Genomic DNA, 26,636 nt, shown 5'->3' with positions numbered 1-26,636 from the left:
ACAGGGTGGCTGATGAAAGCCGCTACCAAAAAAAAATTGAATAACTTTTTTTCTTTTTAAGTTATCTGTTCCATTTTTGTTTTAATTTGCAGATTGATCTTTAAAATTTATTAAAATGGATAACTGGGACACGCAAACAAGAATTTGGATAGTCCGCCGCTATCACGCACTGGAGTCCGTAGTTTTGGTACAGAAAGAGTACAGGCGGATGTTTGGCGGCGATCCCCCGAGCAGATGGACCATAATGAGACTGGTGAATAATTTTGCTGAGCAAGGAACAGTCGCAAGAAGGCCTTATCATCGAAACCCACCAGTTCGGACGGAGGAAACGATCGCTGCTGTAGCTGCAGCTATACAAAGCAATCCAAGGGTTTCAACAAGAAGCTTATCTGCTCAACTTGGTGTCAGCCGACAGTCTTTGCAAACAATAATGCACAAAGATTTAGACTTATTTCCCTACAAAATTCAAATGGTTAACAAACTGAATGCAGCAGACTTGCCGATTCGCTTGGAATTTTGCCAGAAGATCCTGCAAATGGTGGAAGAAGACCAAAACATGTTAAACTGCCTTGTCATGTCTGATGAGGCCCATTTCGATTTAAACGGCAATGTGAACAAACAAAATTGTCGAATATGGAGTACTTCTGACCCACAGATACTCCACGAGACGGAATTGCATCCTCTTCGCGTGACAGTGTGGTGTGCGGTTTCTTCACGCTGTATTGTCGGGCCTTATTTTTTTGAAGAAAATGGTCACACCGTTACGGTTACTGGAGACCGTTATTTGAAAATGCTGAAAGAATTTTTCTATCCAGAACTACGCCGAAAGAGAATTCCTTTCAACTCTGTGTGGTTTCAACAAGATGGGGCAACGTCTCACATAGCCCAGACTTTGTGGTGGAATTTTTTTTATTAACTAATTTTTTAAACCAAAAATGTGTAATAGTCGACTCCGAATGGTACACGGTTTGTTATGAGGAGCTTTTTCATGGCAGTGACAGTCCTTCTTCTTAATTGGCGCGATAACTGCTTACGAGATTTTGGTCGAGTTTAACAAAGCGCAACAGTCGTTTCTGTGACTAAGCCGGGTGCAAAACCGGGTGGTTCCAATATCGTAGATCCCAAGGTCGTGGCTATCAGTTAATTTTATATAACCAAGTGCTGAGATGACGTAATTTTTTTTTTAAACCAGGTTTTTCTATCTACACATTTTTTTCTAGTAGGTCCCATGAGAACGTTAACCTAATTTAGCTTTTCTTTTCTTTTGCAAAGCCTCGTTTAGTTATCTTATACATCTCATCTAAAATTATGTCACGGCAAAATTACGCTAATTTTTCTATTCGATTCCGCACAATTCCGTCATGCGCCAGATTTGTGCAACTTGGAAAATTGCCTTAGCAGACGAAAGCGTTGTGGGTGTACACCCACGAAAATTTACATGAAACACTTATTAGTAGAGTTGGGTTTCGGGAATTTCCCGTCGGGAATTCTCGAGAAATTCTCGATATTTTTCCATCCCGAATCTCGAAAATTGAAATTTTTAGCATTTCGGGAAATCCCGAATCTCGAGAATGTTTCAAGATTTCTCGAGAAATCCATTGTTTTTTTTTAATTTTTGTTGTCAAATATTAAGAGAAAAAACAATTCTTTCAAAAGTAAAAGAATACACATACATATGATTAATACCTGGAAACACCAAACAGAATCACATACAATTCACACCATAGTTTCAATTGCTATGCGAAAAGCCACAACAGTATAACTGTTCCATTTGTTTGTTTGTTTGTTTTTTTTTTTTGTTTTAGGGTGACTACAGAGTAAATGCTAGATACGTTGCTATGCTATGTCGAGGGAAAGCACTGTAACATCAAGCTAATGAAGTTTAGTTTTATGTGTTTCTTATATGTAGCAGCAGTTAAGCAATTAGAAATGCTTTGAAAATAGTCAAGCAATTTCAATTTGTTCGCAGACTGCACAGACGACGTTTGTAAATTTATTTTTTGTAGTGAGCGGGTGCATTTCATTTTGTGGTACCTGATTAAGTATAAATTATACACCGTATAATAAAATATTTTGTGGTCCAAATATTACTTATTTTTAAGTTTTGAATCGACGTATCGTTGACTGTGAGTACCGGTTAGTTACTTCCTTTAAAAAACAAAATTTAAAACAAATTTTGAATTTTTAGCATTAAAAATCATGAGTTCAGAATACGAATACGAGCAAGTGTGGCAGCTTTTCAAGCGATTTGACGACGAAGCAACATGTTTGAAATGCAATAAAATCATTAAATGCAAGTCATCGTCAACATCTGGACTTCACCGTCACATGGAGAGGATACACAACATGAAGCGAAGGGAACATGAGGCTCCAAAAGAACAGCCACCAGCCAAGAAGACCCGAACTCTTCACAACTTTTTCAATATTTTTTCCTCGCCTGAATCGCTTGAACAAATTGTTGCAAAATTGGCTGCAAAAGATGGAATTCCAATAAACGCGATAACCAAAAGTGAGTTCATTCGTAATAGTACCAGCCGCTTAGGATTTCATCTTCCAAAGTGTCACAAAGCTGTTCTGGGTTTGGTTATGAAGTACTGCACGAAAATAAAAAGCGATTTGAAGATCAAAATTGAAAATTTTAAATCTGCACAGCGTAAGTTCAGCTTGAGCATCGACGAGTGGACAAGCGTGCGAAACCGACGTTACATGAACATCCATATATATTATGACGATGGACAATCTGACAACTTTGGCCTGGTTCGCATTCAGGAATCATGTCCCGCTGAAAAAGTATATGAGCTCGTAAATGCAAAGCTTTCAGACTTCAATATAAAACTACAGTCCGACATCGTGGCTATTACAAGTGATGGTGCCAGTGTCATGATCAAATTTGGGAGACTATCACCAGCGCATCAACAGATTTGCTACAATCACGGCATACATTTGGCGGTCATGGAGGTAATGTACCAGAAACGAAAAGTCGCAAACAGGATATACGATAGTGACGTAAGCGATGGAGACGATTCGGATGATAGAGGCTCCGATGAAAATGAAAACAATGCAGGCAGTACTTCATTTTCCGACATTAATGCGGAAAACGCTTCCGATGACGAGAACGACAATATCGTATTTGTCGTATCACTATAAAGTCTGCATTTGAAATCGTAAAAAAGGTTCGCAAGATAGTTTTGAAATTCAAGAACTCGCCGGTACGAAATGCCATCTTGCAGGATTATGTTAAAGAGGTCGAGAAGAAAGAGCTTTTCTTGCTGTTGGATTGCAAAACACGTTGGAATAGCCTGGAAACTATGCTAGCCAGATACATTTGCATCAGCAAGCATGTTCGTAAGGCGCTCGACACTCTTAATTTAAATTTTATGGCCACTACTGACGCAGAAGAAAAGTATTGCGAGGATATCATAAAAGCTTTTAAACCTATATGTGTTGCTGTAGAAGCACTTAGTCGCCAAAATGTGAACTTACTTGCTGCGGATTCTATTCTCAAATTTTTGTTCACAAAATTGGAGAATCAGCACATCGAATTGGGCAATGAATTCTTATCCAGCCTAAAAAAAAACTTAACTGCTCGTAGATCTAGCCGTTTGTTATCGGCCTTTAAATATTTACACGATCCAGTTAACAGCTCTAGTGACAAATCTGAATTTTTCCACACCTGTTCTAAAACAGAATTGATAAAAGAAGCCGAAAACTACTTGGTTCGTCTATTTTCTACGAGCATTCAAGAAGACCAAGCAGTGTCTAGTTCTGACGATGATGACGTATTTGCAACCAACAACGTCGATGAAGAAGATATGGCGAAACAGTTTGAAAATTCGTTCAGCAATGCTCAAAACCGAAAGCAGACATTGCGCAACATGCGGCGAACCAGATGTTTTCGTCGCTTAGAAACGAGCTAAAACTATATGAAAAAACTGGAGAGAAAACACAAAATGTTGAAAGACTGATCGGGGCTTTTAACACTGTCAAGCCAACATCGACTCAAAATGAGAGGAATTTTTCTACAGCGGGTAATTTTGTGTCCAAAAAGCGTACGCGATTGTCAGACGAAGCCATTGACAGTCTGTGTTTTTTAAAACACCATTTTGGGAAATAATGTTTACAATCACTTTTTCCCCCTATTTTAATAAGTATAATCTTGAATTATTTTTGTTTTGAATTTTTTTGTAATTATTTTTGTTTCACTTTTTTGTTTGCAATAATTGAAATAGTAATATTTTCAAATATTTTTTTATGTAATTTATACTTTAATAAAAATATTGTAAATAAAAATAATATTTTATGAAATTCATTGCTCTTACACTGTTTTAGATTTTTTTTTTTAATTTTTTGGAATTTTTCCCGAATTTTCGAGAATTCTCGAGAAATCTCAAAAATTATTTTCGGGAAATCCCGCATCTCGAGAATTGAAATTTTCGTTATTTCGGGAAATCCCGATTCTCGAGATTGGGATTTTCTCGGGAAATACCCAACTCTACTTATTAGACATGATTTTCCGAGTTGTAGTATGCTGCATTGAGTCAAACGGGTTTCTCCTAAAAAACCTGTCGTTCTTCTTATTTTAAATGCAACTCTGTTCAAACGGAAGGCACCTTGTATATATGTACATAAATACCATATCTTGCCAAGCGCTACTTTGGACTAAGTAGGCAATTGAGTAGTAAATCCTCTCCCAAACAAAACTAAAAGTTTGCGAAGCTCTCATCATGCCCGTCCTATCGTTTGGATGCTTGGACGATGCCAATATCCGATGAAGCGTTGCTTGGAGTGTTTCAGAGACAGATTTTGTGGAAGATTTTTGGACCTTTGGCTGTGGAACATACGACGACATAGACACTGCGCAGCGAATAAAGATCCAGTGGCTTCGTTTTCTGGGTCATGTCGTCCGAATGGATACAAATGGTCCGGTTCTGAAAGTATTCGATGCGGTACCAGCTGGTGGTAGCAGAGGAAGAGGAAGGCCTCTTCTTTGTTGGAAGGATCAGCTGGAGAAGCACTTGGATTCACTTGGTGTGTCCAACTGACGTCAATTAGCACGAGAAAAAAAAAATGACTGGCGCGCTTTGTTAAACTCGGCCAAAATCACGTAAGCGGTTATCGGCCCAATCAAGAAGAAGATATATTCATTGCTGGACAAATCTTCTTTGGTAGTCTTCCCCTATACAACATATTAAAATATTTCAGGAACCACGCAACTGCCTCTCAGTTTTGTAGAAAAGAATATCTCTCGAAAAGTTTTTATATGACGCATGAAAAGGATTTTTAATCCCAACTCACCTGAATGTAATCAGACCCCAATTCTCCATAGCACTAAAACCAAAATCGGGTATCGATACCATATCGATTTTCGACAAACGATTCTTCACACCGAAATATTCCTCGAAGAAAGGCAAGAACTTCCGTACCATAGAATAGGCATAATTTGTCATTTCAACATTTTCGGGACGTGTCCAAATTTCAATACGTGGTATTAAGTTCGCATCCATGTCCGAGTAGTGAGATTTTACTAAATTCGAAACAACAAAGGCAAAACTATAGATGGGCATTTTTGGTGAAGTCAAAAAATCGTCGCGTGTATAGCCTGGTCGATGTGGACTAAAATATAAATTAATTTGAAAATTAGTTAAAAAATATGCAATAACAATTGAGTTGTAGCAAACACAACCGAAACTTACAAACTATGATAGACCGGCATGTTGGACAAGGCCATGCCCAATTTGTTATCGCGTATAATACTAATGGTAAAGTTGGCCTTCAGGTCGGGGCGATCGAAACAGGGAAAGGCACGACGCGCATCCACTGGCGAAAATTGCGTGCTGACCATCCATCTAAATAAAAAAAAGGAAAGGAGAATTTTAGTAGCACATGAAAAAGGCAGGCGAAAATTGTGTTGGTTTCTTTTCGGCTTTGCGCTTATCTACTTACTCCACCTTGTTGGTTTCCAAATTTGTATAGCTGGTTCGGTACACACCCTGCAGTGTGTCGGTTATCTGGCTCACGAAATCCATGCTCACAATCAACTTGACATCGCGCTCACCTCCAATGCCCTTATTGATGGCAACCACAAAAGTTGAATTATTGTCCGCATATTTACCATCAAAATCCAACTCGATTTCATCGCTTATCGATTCATTGGAGGGCGAACGTATTACGCGCACATTCGAAATGGAAATGTTATGCACGTCAAGGATGATCGGAAGTAATGTGGAGATTTTGGCATCGCGTTGCACCTCAATAGCAATACTGCCGTTGCTCGAGGCGGTAAGTATGTTGGGCTCAATAACGATACTGGGAGAGGGGTGGAAAAAGTGATGAGATATTTTATAAAGTTGACGTGACATAATTTAGAATATGTGTTTTTTGCAGAAGTAATCAATAATTCTTGAGGATATACAAACACGATAAAACTAATAGAATTATGGGATTGTAGAAGATAGCAAAAGTATTTTTGAGAGGATTTTTTTTTAAGAATATATAATAAATAAAATTCATTATACATATATCTTTATTTTTTTGCTATTAATATTATGAATTATTTAAAATCCAATAATATACACATTTGCTTAAATTCAATTGTTTTTATAAAAGAATAAGCAACTTATTTAGCATAGTCTTACAACCAAAAGTAAGAGTGAATTTGTTATAGGAAAGAATGGCTGCATACTTAAGTGCTATACAAATCCGGATTGCCGATAGTCAGCTTTAAAATCGAAAATTTTATATAATACGAGGTGTAGCTATGAAATAACGAGACCCTGCAATAGAAGAAAAACGCTAGCGACTGGCATCTCTTCAGCGGTAGTGCAGTTTCTTTAATTTTCACCAGATTTTTTTTGATTCACGTCAAAAACTTTAAGAATATTCCCATCCGTCTCGCTCTTCTATGTCAATTGCGGATGGCCATATGGAATTGCACACTTTTCTTGGTTTCCTGAAGGTCCAACCATTAGCAACCAATCATTACTTACGCCTCGGTGGCCTGGTGGCGGTCGCAGCATAGTTAAGTCCACAATCCGGGAACTATACAGGCTGCAAAGAAGTGTGTGTTTATGCATTATAGGTGCCATGAGTACAACCTCCGGCGATGCTCTAAATGCTTTGCTTGATTTGTTCCCCTTGGATCTTAAGATACAAAGGGAAGCAATAAAAGCAATGTGTAGACTCCATAAATATGGTTTATGGCACGAAGACGGAACTTCGGGATACAGAGAAATCTTTAAGTTGCTATCTGAGTAGTATCCACTGTTTTTGCCACCTAAGGACGACCTGATACCCACAGTTTCATTTGGAAGGAAATTAGATGTCAGATTTCCATTGCGTGAACAATGGAGCAATCCAGAATGCATGCAGGGAGGTTTGACGGATATTTCCTTTACCGATGGATCCAAGAATGAAATAGGGTTTGGAGCCGGATGGTACTTAAACGATAGTAGTTGGTATCACTATGCTATGGGGGAAATGGCAACTGTTTTTCAAAAGGAAATTTTTGCCATTCTGAAAGTAGTCGAATGGATAAACGAGAGGAGATGGAGCAGGAAACAGATTGTCCTTACTGACAGTCAGGCTGCTCTGAAGGCCCTGGAAAACGCAAAGCAGGCCTCAAAGATTGTTCAAGAATGTAAGAAGAAGCTTAATTCTGTCGCAATACAAAACAGACTTGTTCTTATAGGCTCCAGTGTTCAAAGAAAAGAAATTGCCGATGAATAGGCCAACCGTGGATCAGCAGTTCCCCCACAAGGGCCAGAGCCAATAATCAGAATCAGTTTCGCAGGAATCAGGAATTGGAAGGATGGCATCTACGGACGCAAAACGTTTCCCTTTCATGGCCAAATGCAACTTTCCGAATAGGTAGAAGTCACAGGGAGCCATATCAGGCAAATACGGTGAGTGATTAATGGTTAAAATGCGATTTCTAGTCACAAAATCAGTCACAAGAGTGGGTCGATGAGATGGTGCACTATCATGCAATAAGCGCCAGCTTCCTCCTTCGCGGTATTCAATGCGAATTCGACGAATGCGATGCAACAAACGCTTCAAAACGCCAAGATAGAAAATTGCATTGACGGTTTGCCTCGTTAGCACGAACTCCTTCTAGACAATTCCCTTGCAATCGTAAAAACAAATGAGCGTAAACTTGATTTTTGACTCCTCCAAACGCAATTTTTTGACGAGCCACCACGTCTGGGGCCTTCAATTCAGCACTTCGACGCTTAATCTGAGGTTCATGTTGGAAACACTACGTTTCATCACCAGTTACAATGTTGTAAAGGAAGTTCTCGTCTTTTCTCGTCTCTTTAATGAGGTCTTTCGAAGGTTGAATTGTGAACAATTTTTGGTCCTCAGTTAACTTGGGCAGAATGAAACGTGCACAGACCTTTCGTAAGCCCAAATAATCAGTTAAAATGCGATAAATCGATGGTTTGGAGATATTTAACTCCGACCCCATTAATTTGAACGATGATTTCTATTCATTTTTGATAAATTTACGAATAATTTCGATGGAGTTTTCGGTGATTACTGATTTTGGGGGCGGCCCGTGTTCATTGTCATTCGTGTCCTCACAACCATCTCCGCAACGTGTAAACCACTCATGAACTCTGGCACGAGATAGACAATCATCGCCATAAACTTTTTTCATCAATTCAAATGTTTCGGTAAACATTTTACCGATTTTAAAACAAAATTTGATATTAGCTCTTTGTTCGAAACTCATTTTTATATCGATGACACAAACATACGATGATACACCGATGATACAAACACTTGAGACGTAATAACTTTGCTAGCACTTAACCGAATGCCACCAAGCTTTCAGTGGAAGTCAGCTAGGGATGTAACTTCCAATACCAACTCATTAAAAAGATGGCGCCATCAAAAACATTTTTATAACGCCAGTCTTGTTTATTTTGGACTTCACTTTGTGCATTAAATACTTATTAAAAATGTTTGGATGATCTCTTTCTCTTCAATAAATTCTTCGGGAAATGCACACATAAGAGAGCATTTTGATTGAATTTTTGTTTTGAACATGGCTTGCCATTGCTAAGACCTCGATGAAATTGTTCGACTTGCTCATCACTAAGCTCAAAAGGTTTTTTTCGATGGTGATATTTATCAGTATTAAATTTATCACAACCACAAATGTTAGTTCCTTGTTGTTTTTCAGTTTATATTTCATTACACATAGTTTGGAAAATAGATCATCGACCAAGAAAAGTAGGTTTGCATAGTTATTAAAAAAAAAAAATTAGAGCTTTTATTATATTTATATTTTTTCGAACTTTTTAAAAAACCATACCACACAATAATTCATTTTACTTACTTGGCTCTTATTAAAAACCCTTTTACTGCGATCTTGACATCTACTCTCGCGCTTTGCCCATAAATCACTTTACACTTGACAGCTAATCAACTTACGAGCTTTTTTGTTTTTGCATACACTCAGATATGCACAAAAATAGTAGTCGTAAAAATGTACAAATTGTTTCTATGCATTGGCAGCTTCTTTTGAAGATCGCAGCGGCGCATGTCATCACTCCACGCAACCAGTTAGGCAGACGAAAAGGGCGTCACAACAAACGCCGGCCTCAGCAATATCACCATCAGCAAATAAATGCCAATTGCCGCCCAAACCGTTAGAAGCATTCGCTTAGCATTTAATTAATGTTGGTTCGACACAGTAATAAATGCGAAACTTAAAGCGTTAATGTGAGTGATCTATCATCATAAAGGTGGAAGAACGCGTCTGCCTAATAATTGTGCAGAAATGTGTGTTTATGTGCGTTTATGTGCGTTTATCTGCGTAAGAGATGCTTCAGCAACAGTAAACGGTCAATGGGGTGCAGCTGCTGTATTTCATCTGCGCTTCTACTTAATTAAATCAACTATCAAACGCGTTTAGCGACTCAAATCCAGCGCAGTCAATGAAGTGTCTGATTACCGCGTTGGCGCGCTGCTGATATCTGGCGTCGCCAACTGTCGGCTTTGTAGAGGAAACTGTGGACGTTTGTATGCGCTTGGGTGCGCAATTACTTTGATATATAATTATCAATGGACAATTTGTGAGGAGCATGCGGCAACTAATAGTAATCAAATGGCAATAGCAGAGAAAACGACGCGCGGCATCTATACAATACTATGAAGGTGCCGCGCGCACAAGTGTTGCGTGCGCTAAGCATCGATCAAGATGGCATTGTTGTTTTAATGCTATGCTATTCTTATTTCTGCCATATACTGCCTATTGCCATCGCAGTGCAGCACCAAAAGCATCACCAGCAATGCTTTGCTCCGCTTATTGCACGATCAGCGATCAGCGCGCGCAAAATCAACATGATTGAGTGGCAATCGCTTTTCTTTTTGCGCTTTGAAATAATTGAAGAAAACCAGGAAATACCGCATTCTTGTGTTTTGTGCGTCGTTTAATTTTCCACAGTCTTCCACCGATCATTGATCACTCTTGTAGTAGGCTGCGTATCTTGGCGCGGCACGATCACAGGCCACAGACCACAAGCGTAGAGTTCAACACGTACTGGCTAGCAAATAACAATGATTTGGCCACTCGTGAGTGGCGGCGCACAGCGTTATAGCCACTCAACTCCATTCAACTGAAGCGCGTTGATCTAAACGCCTGGCGGCAGGCAAGCGCATACCGCCGCATCGAGGCACCGAGTGCGCCACACTATACCATCTAATTTATCGTGCTCTAAGGTTCTTCAATTCAATTCACTTTGGCTACCGTGCGGCATTGCGTGCATCTTCAATATTAATGACGGTCGTTTGTGTGCCAATTGCACGAATGCATGCAACGCGTCTTTGTCGTTGTCTACTACTGTCACCGCTTCCGACACTGCAACAATGGTTGCGCGCGCGCTACAATTGCAGATGTTGCTACTGTCTGTCATTTCATGTCAAGTTTTTATCTCGCTTTGTTCTGGAGCTGGTTTGTTTGTGATTTTACGTTGTAACTATTTGAAATCGTGTTTTTGTTATTGTGGATGTTGGCAACATTTCTCTTGCTTATCTATACGCCCAGATCTTTTTGCGGTGAAGTAATCTGTGGCGTTTTGTGATTACATTTCGAGTGACGGCTGTTGAGTTCATTTGGCGGGTTGGCGCTACTGCATCTCTCTTATTTATGTGGACGTTTGTTTAAGTTGTTATGGGGTTAGTAATACTGTGAAATATTTGTTTATGCGTTGGGAAACTCGTTGTTAATTGCTATGTCATAATTGCCATTGCTGTCGTCAGCCACATGGTGCTACGATTTACTTACCTACTTTTTTCAAGTTTTATTTGTAGCCGAGAAGTTATGATGAAATATTTTTGCCACTTTACAAACCATTCGAACTTTAGGTATTTCTATGAAGCCGGCAGTGGTTTAACATATGATACATATTTAAGCCTTCGAATGAGTCATAACAATTGCGTGACTCCACGGCATCTCAATATCCACAGCCAATATCTCGTTAAAGGTCTCTTACCCCAAATGAAACATTATGAAGAAAATCATGAGTTGACTTTTTGCACAAGCGAATCTCAACTCAGAATATATGAATAGCTTTCAGATGCCATATTTCATTTTAAGTAATACATTTTATACGAAAACTATTCTGCAATTTATTTAAAACAAAAATTGTTTTGCGTTGGTGACATCAGTCGTGTGTAAGATGCTTCCAAAATGTAGGTAAAAAAGAGGAAATTGGATACATTCTTACACTACTACAACCAAGGTGTAAGACTGGAGAAGACAGCCAAATGAAAAGTGTGCCGCTGCTTTCCGTTTTAGAAATCGCAAATGGGGCCAACTCAGGGAGTCGTCCGAAATGTTGATAAAATCATAGAAATCGTGGAGTCGAATCGGGTTGAAACCCTTATACCATTGCCCAGTAATTGAAGATCAGCTCAAAACAGCGTATGGAACCATACACATGAGATTGGCCTGTGCATCAACTGCGCGATCAGTCTGAAGTTGGTTGCACTTCGAGTGCCGGACTTTGTAGAGAAGCTCGATGTACGGGAGCCACACGAATTGGCGCAAAGGGATATTTTTGACCGAATCAAGGCTAGCGATTATTTGCTATTTTTCTACAATTTATCAATAACAGTTGGAAATTCTTGCATGGGATGATGGTCGGACGAAATAGAGAACGCGAGCCAAGAGAAAGTACAGGCAGTACTTGATGGTCATCGGTGGTGTACCAATGAGTCGCTAATTTAGAGATCGAATTACATTGTTCTTGAATTAAATATTAGTTTTCATTAAATTTATATTCATCATTAAATCATTAAAGTTACGTGTTTAATATTCCGGCTATTCTGATAATTCTAATATAGGTTGTCAGAAAAGTCTTGCGGTATTTTTATTGAATTTTCAATTGTTCATAAAATTGGTTATAATAATGCGATTTAAGTCAAATACGCGCCGTTTTGTTCGATGACGAGTTCCCAACGAGATGCGAACTTCATAATGCCCCTCTTATAGAAGCTCGCTTCCCTATTGTCAAAAAACTCGGTGAGCCAATTTTCACAAGACTCTCTTGTGGACAACTTCCAACTACCAAGCTCGTTCGCCATGGACAGAAATAGGTGGTAATCACTTGGTGCGAGATCCGGACTATACGGCGGATGCAAAAGAACCTCCCATCCGAGCTCCCGGATCTTCTGGCGCGTCACCAAAGATGTGTGTGGCCTGGCGTTGTCCTGATGGAAGACAATTCGGCCTCTGTTGATCAAGAATGGCATGAGTGCTGCATTCAAGCAGTCCAGTTGTTGGCAGTACAGGTCCGAATTGAGCGTTTGGCCATAGGGGCGCAGCTCATAGTGGATGATTCCCTGCCAATCCCACCAAACACACAGAAGAACCTTCCTGGCCGTCAATCCAGGCTTGGCCACCGTCTGGGCAGCTTCACCGCTTTTCGACCACGACCGTTTGCGCTTCACGTTGTCGTAAGTGACCCACTTTTCATCGCCAGTATCCATCCGTTTCAAAAACGGGTCGATTTTGTTGGGATTCAGAAGCGATTCGCATGCATCCATACGGTCAAAAATGTTTTTTTGCGTCAAGTCGTGTGGCACCCATACATCGAGCTTCTTTTTGAATCCAAGCTTCTTCAAATGGTTTATAACGGTTTGATGACTCATGCCCAGCTCTTGGCCGATGCTACGGCTGCTACTATGCCGGTCTCTTTCGATCAATTCAGCGATTTTATCAGGCCTTCCGGACCGTGGCGCATCTTCGATCACCTCTGCACCAGAACAAAAACGTTGAAACCATCATTGTACGGTGGAAATGGAAACTGTATCGGGTCCATAAACTGCACAAATTTTATTGGCAGCATGAGATGCATTTTTGCCTTTATGGTAGTAGTACTGTAAAATATGCCGTATTTTCTCTTTATTTTGCTCCATGTTTGCGACGCTGTAACTCACGAACGACTAAAAGCAAACAACAATTAATCAAACACGTGTTAGCACGTGAAAAAGCTCTAGCGTGAACCGATGCGACGAATACAACTAACGGGTGATCAATCATGAGGTGCTTTTTTCAATAGTTAAAAAAAAAAACAAATGTAAATAATGTTCAAAACCTTTATTTATCATTTGAAAGGACATTCTTTGACATTTACTTTTTGAATATGACTTCATTCAAATGTTGGCCGCAACTACGCTTAAGGTGGTCCATTCTGAAGGTCGAATTTTCAATCACTCGTTCGAGCATTTCGACTGGTATGTCGTGAATAACACGCGTAATGTTGGCTTCCAGAGCTTCAATCGTAGCTGGTTTATCAGCATAGACCTTGGACTTCACGAATCCCCAAAGAAAAAAGTCCAAAGGTGTGATATCACAAGATCTTGGTGGCCAACTCACAGGTCCTAATCGTGAAATCAGCTGCTCTCCGAAATGACTTCTCAATAAAGTCATTGTTTCACGAGCTGTATGGCAAGTGGCTCCGTCTTGTTGAAACCAAATGTCGTAGAGATCATTAGATTCAATTTCAGGTAGCAAAAAGTCCGATATCATGGTACGGTAGCGAGCACCATTCACAGTTACGTTGCGGCCATCATCATTTTTGAAAAAATATGGACCGATGATTCCACCAGCCCATAAACCACACCAGACCGTTGTTTTCTCTGGGTGTAAAGGTAGCTCTGAACCTGTTCTGGTTGCTCTTCATCCTAAATACGGCAATTTTGCTTATTGACGTAACCATTGAGCCAGAAATGCGCCTCATCGCTGAACAAAATTTTGCTCGAAAACAGCGGATCTTCTTCAATCTTTTCAAGAGCCCAATCAGCAAAACGGTGACGTGCAGGAAGGTCATTTGGCTTTAGTTCTTGTACGAGCTGTATTTTGTATGCTTTTAAATGAAGATCCTTCCGTAAAATTGACCAAGTTGTTCCATACGACAGTCCAAGTTGCTGAGAACGGTGCCGAATCGATTCATCGCGGTTTTCACGTACACTCTCTGCTACTGCCGCTATATTCTCAATGCTTCTTGCTGGACGTGGTCTATTCGGTCGAGAATTATCCACCAATGAATATTCGGATTCAAATTTGTTGATGGTATATCGAATAGTGTTTAAGGCAGGCCGATTATGTTGACCATAATGCGGTCTAAGCGCACGAAAAACATTTGTCACAGAACGCTGATTTTCATAATACAGTTGAACCATTTGTAGACGTTGTTGCGGTGTGAGTCTTTCCATGATGAAATGCCAAACGCTGTTCAACAAATCCACGATGACAGTTTGCCACAACTCGCGCGCGATCTGTAAAAAAAACGCAAATGAAAAAAACTCCTCTTAATTGATCACCCGTTAGAACTACGCGCTTGCAAAGACAAGACTTTTCTGACAACCTTATATATTTTCGGAGTGACTGAAAACTGTTGATATGCGAGAACAACTGAAAAAGATTGTGGCCAAATCGCTCTGAGCCGATGTAAATGATGGCTAAGCCAGGCTTAAAGGTCAATAACGTCAGAAACGGAGAATATTTATTCGATTAATTTACTGCGAGCAGAAGTGGCAAATAGCAAGGGTGTTGTGTTCCATCAAGACAACATTAGGCCGAAAATATTTTTAGCGACGCACTAGAGAGTCCGAGAGCTTGGATGGGAGGTTCTATCACATCAGCCGTTTAAGGAGAGTAACGCACTAAAGCACTTCTGATCACTCAAACTATTATTCTATTTTCAATGCATTGCTGCTAAGAGCGTCTTAAAAGGCGTGAACATAGAAGTTGTGATAGATCAGATCTCGCAGACTGGTCTTGGCCTGCAGTTGGGTATTACGCGGGACTGGCAACACTCACTGAAAGAAACTTAGAGGCTTTGGACCACTTTAGGGTTAGACTAGGTTGGCCTGGTTGGCATTAAGCCACGCATAGACCTTTTGGTCCCTAGCCATACCAGATGGAGACCTACCTCTATGAATACTGAAAGTAGACATCATGTAGGATGTCAACGCTTTTGGCGAATCTAAGCAGAGCTAGCAGATCTGCTTTTGAGACCTTCTCCAGGCCCTCAAAGGGTGGAGCTCGCAGGCAATTTAAACCCTTATTTAATAATGCCGGACAAACGCACAGAAGGGGTTCTAAAGTTTCCCCAACATCCTCTCAGTATTTTCAGCATTATAACGGAAATATTAACCGGTTAATGAACCCTTTTCCTTCTCTGAAGGAAATAGTAGAAACAGGACGATGGAAGACATGGCGGGTCCATTCATGAATACATAGATGGCTCAAAGCTCGAGAGCAGGTGCGCGCAGGTGTATATTCCGATCATCTGGGGATCGCTTTTAGTTTTCGGCTTCCCGACTACTGGCTGAACTGGTGGCAATAATAAGAGTTGTAACACTGGTGCAGTGTCTCAGTGTCACAAAGCAGTCGACAATCTCCAAGGTAGCCATGAAAACCGCACATTTCTTAACGAGATAGTTAAGTCATTTCAATTAAAGGTAATATGGGTTCTTGGCTATTGTGACATTGAAGGTAATTGTAGAGCCCATGAACAAACAAGATTCGGCACCAAGTTGACTGATGAGTACACAAAAGATGACATAGGCGTACCCTTGCAAACATCTAAGCGACTTATCTTTGAGGAGATTGTAAAAGCAGTAAATGAAAGATGGCGTAATGAAACCACATGCAGAATTACCCAACAATTGTGGCAGATTCTCGATGTTAAACGGACAGAAACTCTACTAAGCCGAGGTAAGCACCGTCTTAGCACACTGATTTCAGTTATAACGGGCACTGCCTAATCGGCAGGCACGCCCAGAGGATGGGTGTGCAAACACACGACTTCCGCAAAAGTTGTCTAGATGAGGAAGAGGTGATCTCGCGTCTCCTGTGCCATTCTTGTGCTCTATCCAGAAGTGGAATTATCATTTTAAGTACACAATTTTGTAATAAATCGTAAGATCTAGTACTGCAAAAACCAGGGATTTTCTAAAATTTTTGAAAAGCACACACTGGTTTCAGGAGAGATAAGGACAAATTCCCCACGCGGCATCACAATGCACTATGAGCCTGAGTGTATTCCACAGGACAACCGCTTCAACCTAACCTAGCCTAACCTAACCTACTCGACAGTTGATTATAAGACCGCCAATGCGAGTCTCGGCCCAAGGATTGACACACACAGATGGGAAAGAGGTAGAATGATTTTAACACTCCAGTGGAAATGCATTGTAATCGGAAGAATGCGCTTAAGCTTTCATAGAGATTTATTTAACAGAAATGAATAGGAACGGGAAATCTTTCTTTTCATGAGTTCTCTTAGGCCACCGTGTGAACTTTTTAAAAATAACCTTTATATAACACGACTATATACGTAAAACGCGTTTTCCCCTACATCCGTCAGTTTAAGCAAATGTGCCTTCAAACTTTAAAATATTATTGTATTTGCATTTGTATGACAAAATTGTGTGTCGCAAATAAGTTTCAATCGATAACTTAACTGCCAAATTATTATGCTGCCTTGACCCAGTTTTTGCTCGTATGTAGCAGAGTTCAAATTGTTAGAGCATAATTGGCAGTGACATCAAAAGGGTTTACAAAGAAGTAAAAAAATATGCATCAGACGTACTGAGGAAAACATATACGACGTATCCTCCAGTGATTTGAAATATTCACTGCATATCTAAATATGTACATATATATACACATACATATATAGTATATACTTATATAAATAAATATGTAAGATGTGCGAATACTCACTTGTAGTGCAACGGTCTCCAACCATCGTGCATCTGTAACTTCCGGTCGGCCGCTTTGCTTTTATCCGCTCCAAGAATGTCGTGCTCTGGCGGTATGCTGATGTCACCGACTGGCGCTATTGGTGCAGCGGTGCCATATTTCGATATGGGACTGGAAGTGAATGGCGGCATGCCAAGCATGTTAGCCGTCGCAACTGAAGAGGCATTGTATTGTTGCCTATACCCATTGGATGACAAAGCCAGAGGGGATGTATTTTTGTTTGTGTTGCCATTTAGGCAGCTGAAAAAAGGAATTAATGAAGATAGGTACATATTAAAAGGACACAAGAGGAAATAAACAAATAAACTAATTCTGTTCAATATTTTAAGATGTAATCTATATTTTAATAGTACAGGGTCCGATATTCGAAGTGTAACCAATTTCAGACCGTGCACGGGCATCAGCTGTCTGTTAGTTGAGTAAATGATAGTCCAGAGTATTGTTTACAACCGCGCGGAAACATTTTGAAAAGAAAATCAGTAATGGATTTCAAACGTAATCGTGTGAGTGCATTATATTTGGCTGGAAAATCACAACCAGCGATGGTTCGTGTGCTCGATCACCTTAAAGTAAATAAAGTTTTTGTTTATCGCATCACTACTCGTTGCAATGATACTGGTAGCATCGCGAAACGTCATGGAGTTGGCCATCAAAAAACTGCAACGTCACGTGAAATGGTTCAAAAAGAAAGAACTGAAAATATCTGACCGTAGCATTGGCCGCATACAGAAAAATTATCTCAAATTCAAGCCTTACAAGATCTAAAAGGTGCATGATCTCACATCAAAGCAGCAACAAGTCAGACATGAGAGAGCGAAGGATTTGCTTCTCTTGACCGAAAGCGGTCAATTTTCGAATATTGTGTTTTCTGACGAGAAAATTTTTCAAATTGAGCAATTCGTAAACTCCCAAAACGATAGGGTTTTTTTGACCGACCGTTCAGACGAGAATTTGAGTCATTTATTGGCCTTCAGGAGGCACCACCCGCCACAGGTAATGGTTTGGACCGCTGTAACAGCAGATGGGCACTCTCCAATTGTTTTTATGGCACCTGGCGCCAAAGTAAATACGAAATATTATCGGGAAAGTATTCTGGAGGTTGCTTTGAAGCCGTGGGCAGACAAACATTTCGTTGGCAGACCATGGACATTTCAACAGGACTCGGCAGCGCGGCACCATTTCACGTTCCGAAATTGATAACGTCCACATAATGGCTCTCAGATTCACCAGACGCGAATTCGATGGATTATTCTCTTTGGGCCATTTTGGAGAGCAAGACCCGAACTAAAAGATTCACCAGTCTCGAGGCGTTGAAAAAAGTCATTATCCGCGAGTGGGCCAAAATACCTCTAAGTCACATTCGGGCAGCTTGCGATTCGTTGCTGGACTGCCTCAAGGCCATAGTAAGGCAAAAGGTGATCATATCGAGCAAAAGTAAATTGATTCTTAATTTTGTATTATTTTCACACATTTTTTACTTTGAATTGAGTGAAAGTAATTTTCTAAACTAAATTTATGACCTTTTTAATTGGTTACACTTCGAGTGCCGGACCCTGTAAATCGGATATGTGTAGCCCAATAATTGGCAAAATGCTTTGCTTAGTAACATTGCCTGTATTGTCTCGACTTTGTCATATTTATAGAAAGTCATAAAAAATGGATGTGATGTGGATGTCATCACAAATGGAAGGTCCCAATTTTTTTATAGCTTTCGAAAGGCTAATGATGTACATAAGAGGTTTTTTCTTCGCAGAAACAGCGAATAACTAATCATAGTTTTCATTGTTTTTCCAATAAGGATATCTCAGCAACTCTTGGATATATTTATGTAGATAGATAGATATGAGCAGATAGAGGTTTGCACTTCGGCTACGATCTTTTGAGTTCTCTACTTTTTGCAACGCTTCACTCAGATCCAGTACTTTTAGTAAACCTAGGACAAAACTGGGTTGAGCTGAGCCTATGTCCCTCTCTTCTGGCCGTTTAAGGTCGAGATTTTCACCTATTCTGCTTAATATAGCATCGTCGCGACGATGGTGTTTCTACAGTTAGGACGCAGAATAGGCTAAACTCATTAGATCATATCTCGAGCTTCCGCAGATCTCCAAACCGTACAGTCTACCATGACCGAAAAGAGAATCAGTGAGCTTTCTTAGTTCTTAGGGAAGTTTAAGAAAAGTTAAAATTTTCGTGTTAAATGTTGTTGCGTAACCAAGAAAGGCACAAGTTCTGTTGACTTCGAGGTCACAACCTTCCTAGCCAATGCGTTCCCTAACTCGTTCTTGGTTAAACCCTTGTTCCACGGAACCCATATGAGCCATTTATTAAAACATGAAAATCACCATCCTTCGTTTTCTGAAAGCAATTTGGTAGCAGTTAAAAAAGGTACTATCAAAATTCCAGTAGCTGGTCGGTTGTAGCTGTTCAGTTTGAATTTGGCCGTGTATAGGGCTGTCATTATCCTATCAATGGGAGCTAATTCGTGAAGCTATGTATCAGTTGGAGTTTGTGTACACTTTTTTCAATGTCGATTTATGCCCAGCCAACCACTTTAGACAGCTTCAATGCTGGTCATTACTGGTCATCAAAGGTAGGAATGCTGCGCAGGAAACGGAGTTGAGGTGGTTATTGGAACAAGGACCATATATACTTAGTTGTATTCCCTTTCTTTTTGGTCAGCATAACATAAACATAGGGCTAATAGGCCATGGGACAATATACCATCAAGTAAGAGCTTAGAAACGAAATGGCAAAGCTACCAGATGTAAATTGGTACCGAATTGTTAATGATGCAAATGATGCAAAATATTTCAGCATTTCATAAACTTTTCTAACATTTCAACAGAGAATGCTCACTCTCATTTCCTTAAAACAGGCCTCAAGGCATATTCTGGCTTTTACGGTATGATATTGGACTTGACCAACAAGCAATGTGACCAACAGACGCGTGGAATACTGCGAAACCAACAGCAGCAACACAAATGAGAAGATTCCAACAACAACCCGAAGCATAGATGCAGGCGCCAAGTTATAAACAAACAAAGCAGCGGGTGAGGATGGGATTCAAGAGGAGCTTATGTCAGCAGATCCGTAAACAATAGCGAAAATACCACATCTGCACATTTCCCCAGTGTAGATCAACGAGCCGCTGTCACCTTCGTGAAACAAAGGCATTATCGCCAAGCTTCAGAAGACAGACGAACTACTCGACTGTGGTAACTGGGGACGGTACACTTGACAGGGCTAGTTTACTGGAGGGGAAAAACTCCGATTCATTCCGGTAACGTAAAACCGGCTGCCATGGGAATGCCATTCTGGTAACGTAGAACCCCGACATACTAAACATACGTCCGTCATGTGAAGAAACCACGCACGACACTAACCAACTTTTCACATACCCAATCAAACCCACTCAGCTAACATCCCTCCCAACCTGTCGAAACAACAAGTTTACTGGTCTTCCGTTAGATAAGCTAGTCGAGGATGACCGGTGATTTACACTACACTATACAGGCATAACGCTGCTCAACACCGTCCAGCATACCAGCAACAATTCTTCAAGGAAGGCTGAAGCACGTCGAAAGCTCTTTAAGTGATGAGGAAGTGGGATTCCACCCCCAACGCAGCTGCTTCAACAAGCAAACACGCTACGCATTATAGTGGAGCAATTGGTTGAATGCCGCTCGCCGCTATACTTGCTATTCATTGACTTCAAGAAGGCATTCGATACCATCAAACGCAGCGCAATTTGGCTAGCATTGTGTAGACGAGGAGTCCCACCGAAAATAATTTGCCTGATCAAAGCACTGTATGAGGGTTCAGAACTGGCTGTACTGCAGAATGGTGCATTCAGGCGCTTATGGAAAATTTGAGCAAATCATGGACGCTGCTTTATGGAAGTGAAACTTTGCTTGTTTCGTAAACGATCACGCAGAGACTACAATCCTTCATCAACAAATGCGTGCAGCTGATATACAGAATATTCTGGAGCAACATAATAAATAATGGAGAGCTCTGGAGACAAACGAAATAGGAGTATATCTTACGGCAGCTAACACGCAGAAATTGGAGTTGGATAGGCCAAGCTCTTAGAAAATCGCCCCAGAGGATCACAAGAATGGCCTCAGGGAAGCAGAAGCCGCGGTCGGCCAAAGCATACCGAGATAACATCAGTTCTGCATGACTTATTCTTCATAAACAAAAGCTGGGACTATGCTAAGATGATAGCATCTAATCGCGTACATTGGAGGGACCGTGTAGAAGCCCTATGCTCCTCAAAGGAGTAATCAGCAGAAAAAAAATTAGATTCGGCATTGCTGGGACTCAGTCCATTTTTCTGAATACATACAAGTCCGTGTGCGTTGTGGTTGTTTGCAATTCATTTTCTTTCTTATTCCTGCTTTCAATTTATTGCCAATTTGTCTGACCATTAAGTTGGCATTAACCCGCTCCGTTCATTTAAGGAACGCTTTACTCAGCTGACCTTGCAAAAAACGTTCGTGTACACACCCCATTTCGGTTTGTCGGAAAGGAAATTGCCGCTAGGTTTGTTGCATAATGAAATTGCGTAAATTTATTTGTTTGCTTTGCCTCAAAAAGACAAAAAAACGGAGTTACATCATTACACTTCTGCGTTCTGAAAACTACAACCCTATCAATAACTAAAAATACAACGGAAGCCGCATCCATGAACTATTTACACACACACATACAGCATAGCAATATTTGGAGAAAGTCACTAACCTTAAATGCCATAAATTGTCTTATTGAGGTTACAACTTAATTAAATAGAAATGGCGCCAAAAAAGAAAAAAAAAAAGAAACAGATAGAAGAAGAAAGTGCACTAAAACGTTTCAGTGAACACACCTTGAAAATCCTATCCTAGCTTAACAGCAGTTGATGATGTAAATTTGTATTTCTCACACTTTCCATTTCAATTTGCATGTCAGGAATGATGGCAATAAATTGCTGTTACAACAGCAATTGGGACGGCATTGACCGATAGTGGACACGTATTAAAAATTTTTTTAATAATGAAATTAGAAATATGTACATAGTGCTGCGCCCGAATGGAGGAAAAATGGTGTGCATAGATTGGTTTTGTAATTGATACCCACCTTGGCGTCGCCACTGAACTCGCTGTCAGGAAATATGTAATGAGTATCGTGAAGATGAGCGCCACAAGCGCTAGTACTGCGGTAAAGAAGACGCATGTTCTTGTCACGTAGATGCCGGAGGGAGGACCGTTGAACACGTATTTTTGTCCATTTTTTGTTTTCAATTGGCCACCTGAAAAAAAACAATAATATCAATCAGTGGGAAATTATATACAGATATTAGGAATATTCTCAATTAGTTACTGGGCATACAAATGTAGTAGAATATATTTCTAGCGATATATTGAAATGAAAGACATTCAACAAATTTTCATCAACATTTCTAACTTTCTACCATCTAACAAAAACTTTGAGCATTAGTTAGGTGAAGAAAATGCACAAGGCCACCAGAAAAAAATGTTACCAATTGCACTAGGGTGGCGTCACGAAAATCAGCTGATACTGTCAAATTCACTGAGAGCAAAGTAACTGTACCACGATAGGAGCCACCTCATTATTCTATCCAATATATGGAATGTTTCGCTTTCAAATATGTTTGGAGCTTTTTGATCGCAGTTCATTTCCTGTCAACGGATCAATATATAACCTCGCTTAGTCCAACCAGAACTTCCATCAAGGGAAGAGTGGACGGGAGGCTACACTTGGGGACAGGGCCTGGTGAACTTTTTCACGGATGAATCGCAGTTGGAAGGAAAGGTTGGCGGAGAATTTTTTTGCGAATAGCTCCCCATCAGCCTCAAATTCAGGTTACCGGACCGTAGAGGTAGCCGCAATCAAAAAAGCTCACATCCGTACTAACATTCAAGAAAGTAAACAGCCAAGCGGAAATTAGGGCCCTCAGGTCAGTGACGGTGAATTCGAAACTGGTCAGGGAATGCCTGGCCTCACTTTCGACTGCGTCCGAAGTGTTTGACATAAGCCTCATCTGGGTTCCTGGTCACAGCGTCATTGCAAGAAACTGTGAGGCGGATGAGCTGACCAAACAAGGGACATGTGAGGTGATTTCCCCGCGAAGGGAGCGAATTGGGACCCCTCTGACTACCTGCGGCCTGCTCCTGGAAAGATGGGCTTCACGCCAACTCAGGGAGCGCTGGGCAGTTACGTTAACTTGTAAGGTCGGGATATCCTTCTGGCCACGTGTGGATCGGCGGCACTTGGGAGAGCTTCTGACGTTGACAAAATCTCAGCTTTCGAACATCATGGGGTTTCTCACAGGAATTGGAATTGTCTCAAGTCCTTTTTGCGCCGGATGTATGAAGGATGAAGTGGAATCACCTCAGCACCTTCTCTTAGCTGCCTTGCTCTGGCGAGGTTAAGATCTAGACATCTTGGTTCTTACTTCTTTGCTACGCCTGCTGATATAGCTGGCGTTGACATTAAAAATCTGATGAGCTTCATCAGAAGCTTAAAGCGGTTGACGCAATTGCAGCACAGTCATCGTTCGTAATCCATACACTCTAAACCCATCCTCATAACCATCCCACCACCACCTCTCCCCGTCCTCTGCTTTCATCCCATCGGTTTCTTCCCAATGGTATCACAAAGGACCATGTGCCCACTCCTTGGATAACCATTCCAACCTAATCTCACCCGATTGCAGATCTGTCGTGTAGACTAAACGACTTGAGTTTCACTGGATAACTAATTTTCACAGCAATTAAAACAAGGCAGACAACGTGCACTCAACGAACTAACCTTCATTATGGCTAATTATATTTCGGAGATACTTTATCCAATAGGGGTTTTTTGACAGATCAGGTAATGCATCATTCTTTTCAGTCATGGAAAGCCTTACGTCTCAACAAGGTTTACAAATCGTAGAATTGTATTGAATCGATAATCGATGCTCTGTGAAAAGCGTTCATTGCACGCTTAGGCCAATTTAAGGTGTTCAGCAATGAGGCCCATTTTTGGCTTAATGTCTGCGGTAATAAGCAAAATTGTCATATTTGGGCTGAAGAGCAACCCGAAGCCATTTAAGAGCAGTCATTACATACATGAAAACAACTGTTTGTTGCGGCCTGTGGCTGGAGAAATTATCGGCACATATTTCTGCAAAGGCTCCATGATAAAAGATTTTTTGATGCCGGAAATTAAAGCCCGTGATCTCCACAACATTTGGTTCCAACAAGATGGCGCTACTTGCCATACAGACCGTAAAACAATGGATTTACTGCGTCGTCGTTTCGATGAGCAATTTATCTCTCGTCTCGGATCAGTGTATTGGCCACCAAATGGTGTGATATCACACCTTTGGACTTTTATTTGGGGGGGTTTGTAAAGCCTAATTGCTTTGTGGATAAACCAACTTGGCGTCAAAATTGACGTCTACGGATGGCCGGATTACAGCGCAGTTGCGGCCAAGATTTGGAAGGGATTAATAATAATAATAATTAGCGCGCACACTCCTCCCCCTATCGGTGGCGTGCGTCTTGGTATTATTCCACAAATGGAGGGACCTACAGTTTTAAGCCGACTACGAACGGCAAATGGTTTTGTTATGAGGCGCTTATTCATGGCAAAAAAAACATTCGGACGTTTGCCATTGCCTGCCGAGGGGCGACCGCTATTAGAAAAATGTTTTTCTTCATTTTCGTCTTTTACCGAGATTCGAACCAACGTTCTCTCTGAATTCCGAATGGTAGTCACGTGCGGCCGAGGGAAGGGATTATCTTTAAAAAATAAATATCATGAATGGTTCTACACAAAAATAATAAAAATTGCCCAATCAATTTGAGTTTCCGTTGTTTTATTTCAATTTAAAATCCGATACCTCTAAATTGATCACACTTCACTCAGCAAACAACTTGCAAACTAAGAGGAAAACGCAAAGGATTCTAAAAATTACTGCTTTCATTAAATCCTATAAAATGTCTATACTTTATCGAGTTTCACTTAGCAACTATTATGAATTCCTTAATAGCCAAGCGACACATTTAATTGTTGCTCAATCACTTCCAATTAAAATGTACGTACACTAGATCTTTTTTTTGTTCTGCTTTTTGCTAACTATCGATATAGAGAATATTGAAGGCGTGAAATACGCAAATTAGCGCAAAAACATATGCGCACCCAACCGCAAACCACATGCCACTCAATATCGCAACCAATTTAGCTAATTGCAGGAGGCATAAATGCCTGTTGTGGTGGGTCCAACAGTGGCTTGCTGATTGCGTGCGGCAACTTTTCGACCAGCAGGAACTTTATTACATATTTAGTAATAGAAACCCAACCGTTCGATGTGTCATGGAATTGCGCATTCTATTTAAACTGAATACAACGAGAAAGAATGTGTCAAGTGTTAAAGTGGCACAAGTTTGGAGGGGAGGGTGAGTGAGCGCATTGTTTAAATAGAATTTGTGGTTGAACGTTGACACCGTATTCAATGAACGAAAGAGTGACTTTAATTTGTGAAGAAAGCTTTAAAAATGCAGAAACGCCTCGTTGGGAGAATCATAAAATTGTTTATCAGCGTGACGAAGAAGAAAAAAAATTCCTCACTTAATTGGCAAGAAAAAGAACTTTAAAGCAATCTCAACTCTGTGACATTTTCTGACTTACACACACTTAGAATAGCACACACGCACTACGATTTTTATTGAATACCTTCCGCTTTTATTGCTTGAAAATATTTGTACGAAACACTTCTGGGTAGCCGCGTTAAATAATTTAAGTAGGAAACGTGACTAGAATTTTACTTCGCTAGCACTGAGTCAACCGTTTATGGCCACTGATCTACATTTCACACCAAACGCGCGGCATAGTACTGATGCAAACAAAACATTCTGAAAAAATAGAGAAAATGATGAAGTTTTGTTTGCTATTTTCTTTTGTTTTTGCCTCAAATTTACATTTTAAAGTGCGATTTTTATAAAACTGTTGTCCGGCGCTGATTTGAATTGTTTCCGAAATTGGGTCAATGTATGCAAGCGGAGGTGGAATGACTAGCATTACAATCAGCTGCGGCTTGAAAAAATTTAACTGAAAGAAGAAGCAATTCGTATTCACACAGCTTGATTTAGCGGCGACTCACACAGAGAGTAAATTTAAATTTAGTGGTACATCGCGATTTTGGTAACTGATAAGATAAAGAATGGGATTGATATTTGTGGTAAGTGTTAGGTCAATATTTAGAACACTAAAGTCCTTAAGACAAAATATTAAACCTTAACGGCCGAGAGCTTTTTTTGTAATACTCGCCCAAAAGACGACGGAAAATTAGGTGAAATGCTAAATT

General features: G+C 40.4%; 1 protein-coding gene across 1 annotated transcript in view; it reads right to left on the bottom strand.

The window, feature by feature from the left end:
• The window catches only part of LOC129237485 (aminopeptidase N), a 48,216-nt gene that overhangs the window by 6,478 nt on the left and 15,102 nt on the right, over positions 1 to 26,636 (bottom strand). The window contains exons 3-7 of the mRNA XM_054872267.1: positions 22,400 to 22,571; positions 17,243 to 17,521; positions 5,944 to 6,306; positions 5,694 to 5,846; positions 5,296 to 5,613 (exon numbers count right to left, since the gene is read on the bottom strand). Of these exons, the coding sequence (XP_054728242.1) occupies positions 5,296 to 5,613; positions 5,694 to 5,846; positions 5,944 to 6,306; positions 17,243 to 17,521; positions 22,400 to 22,571 (1,285 nt within the window). The remainder of the gene's footprint in view (positions 1 to 5,295; positions 5,614 to 5,693; positions 5,847 to 5,943; positions 6,307 to 17,242; positions 17,522 to 22,399; positions 22,572 to 26,636) is intronic.

This window comes from Anastrepha obliqua, chromosome 1 (assembly GCF_027943255.1).
Source record: "Anastrepha obliqua isolate idAnaObli1 chromosome 1, idAnaObli1_1.0, whole genome shotgun sequence".
Lineage (NCBI taxonomy): Eukaryota > Metazoa > Arthropoda > Insecta > Diptera > Tephritidae > Anastrepha > Anastrepha obliqua.
The sequence above is the reverse complement of the archived record's forward strand: the minus strand, read 5'-3'. Positions and strand labels throughout refer to the sequence as shown.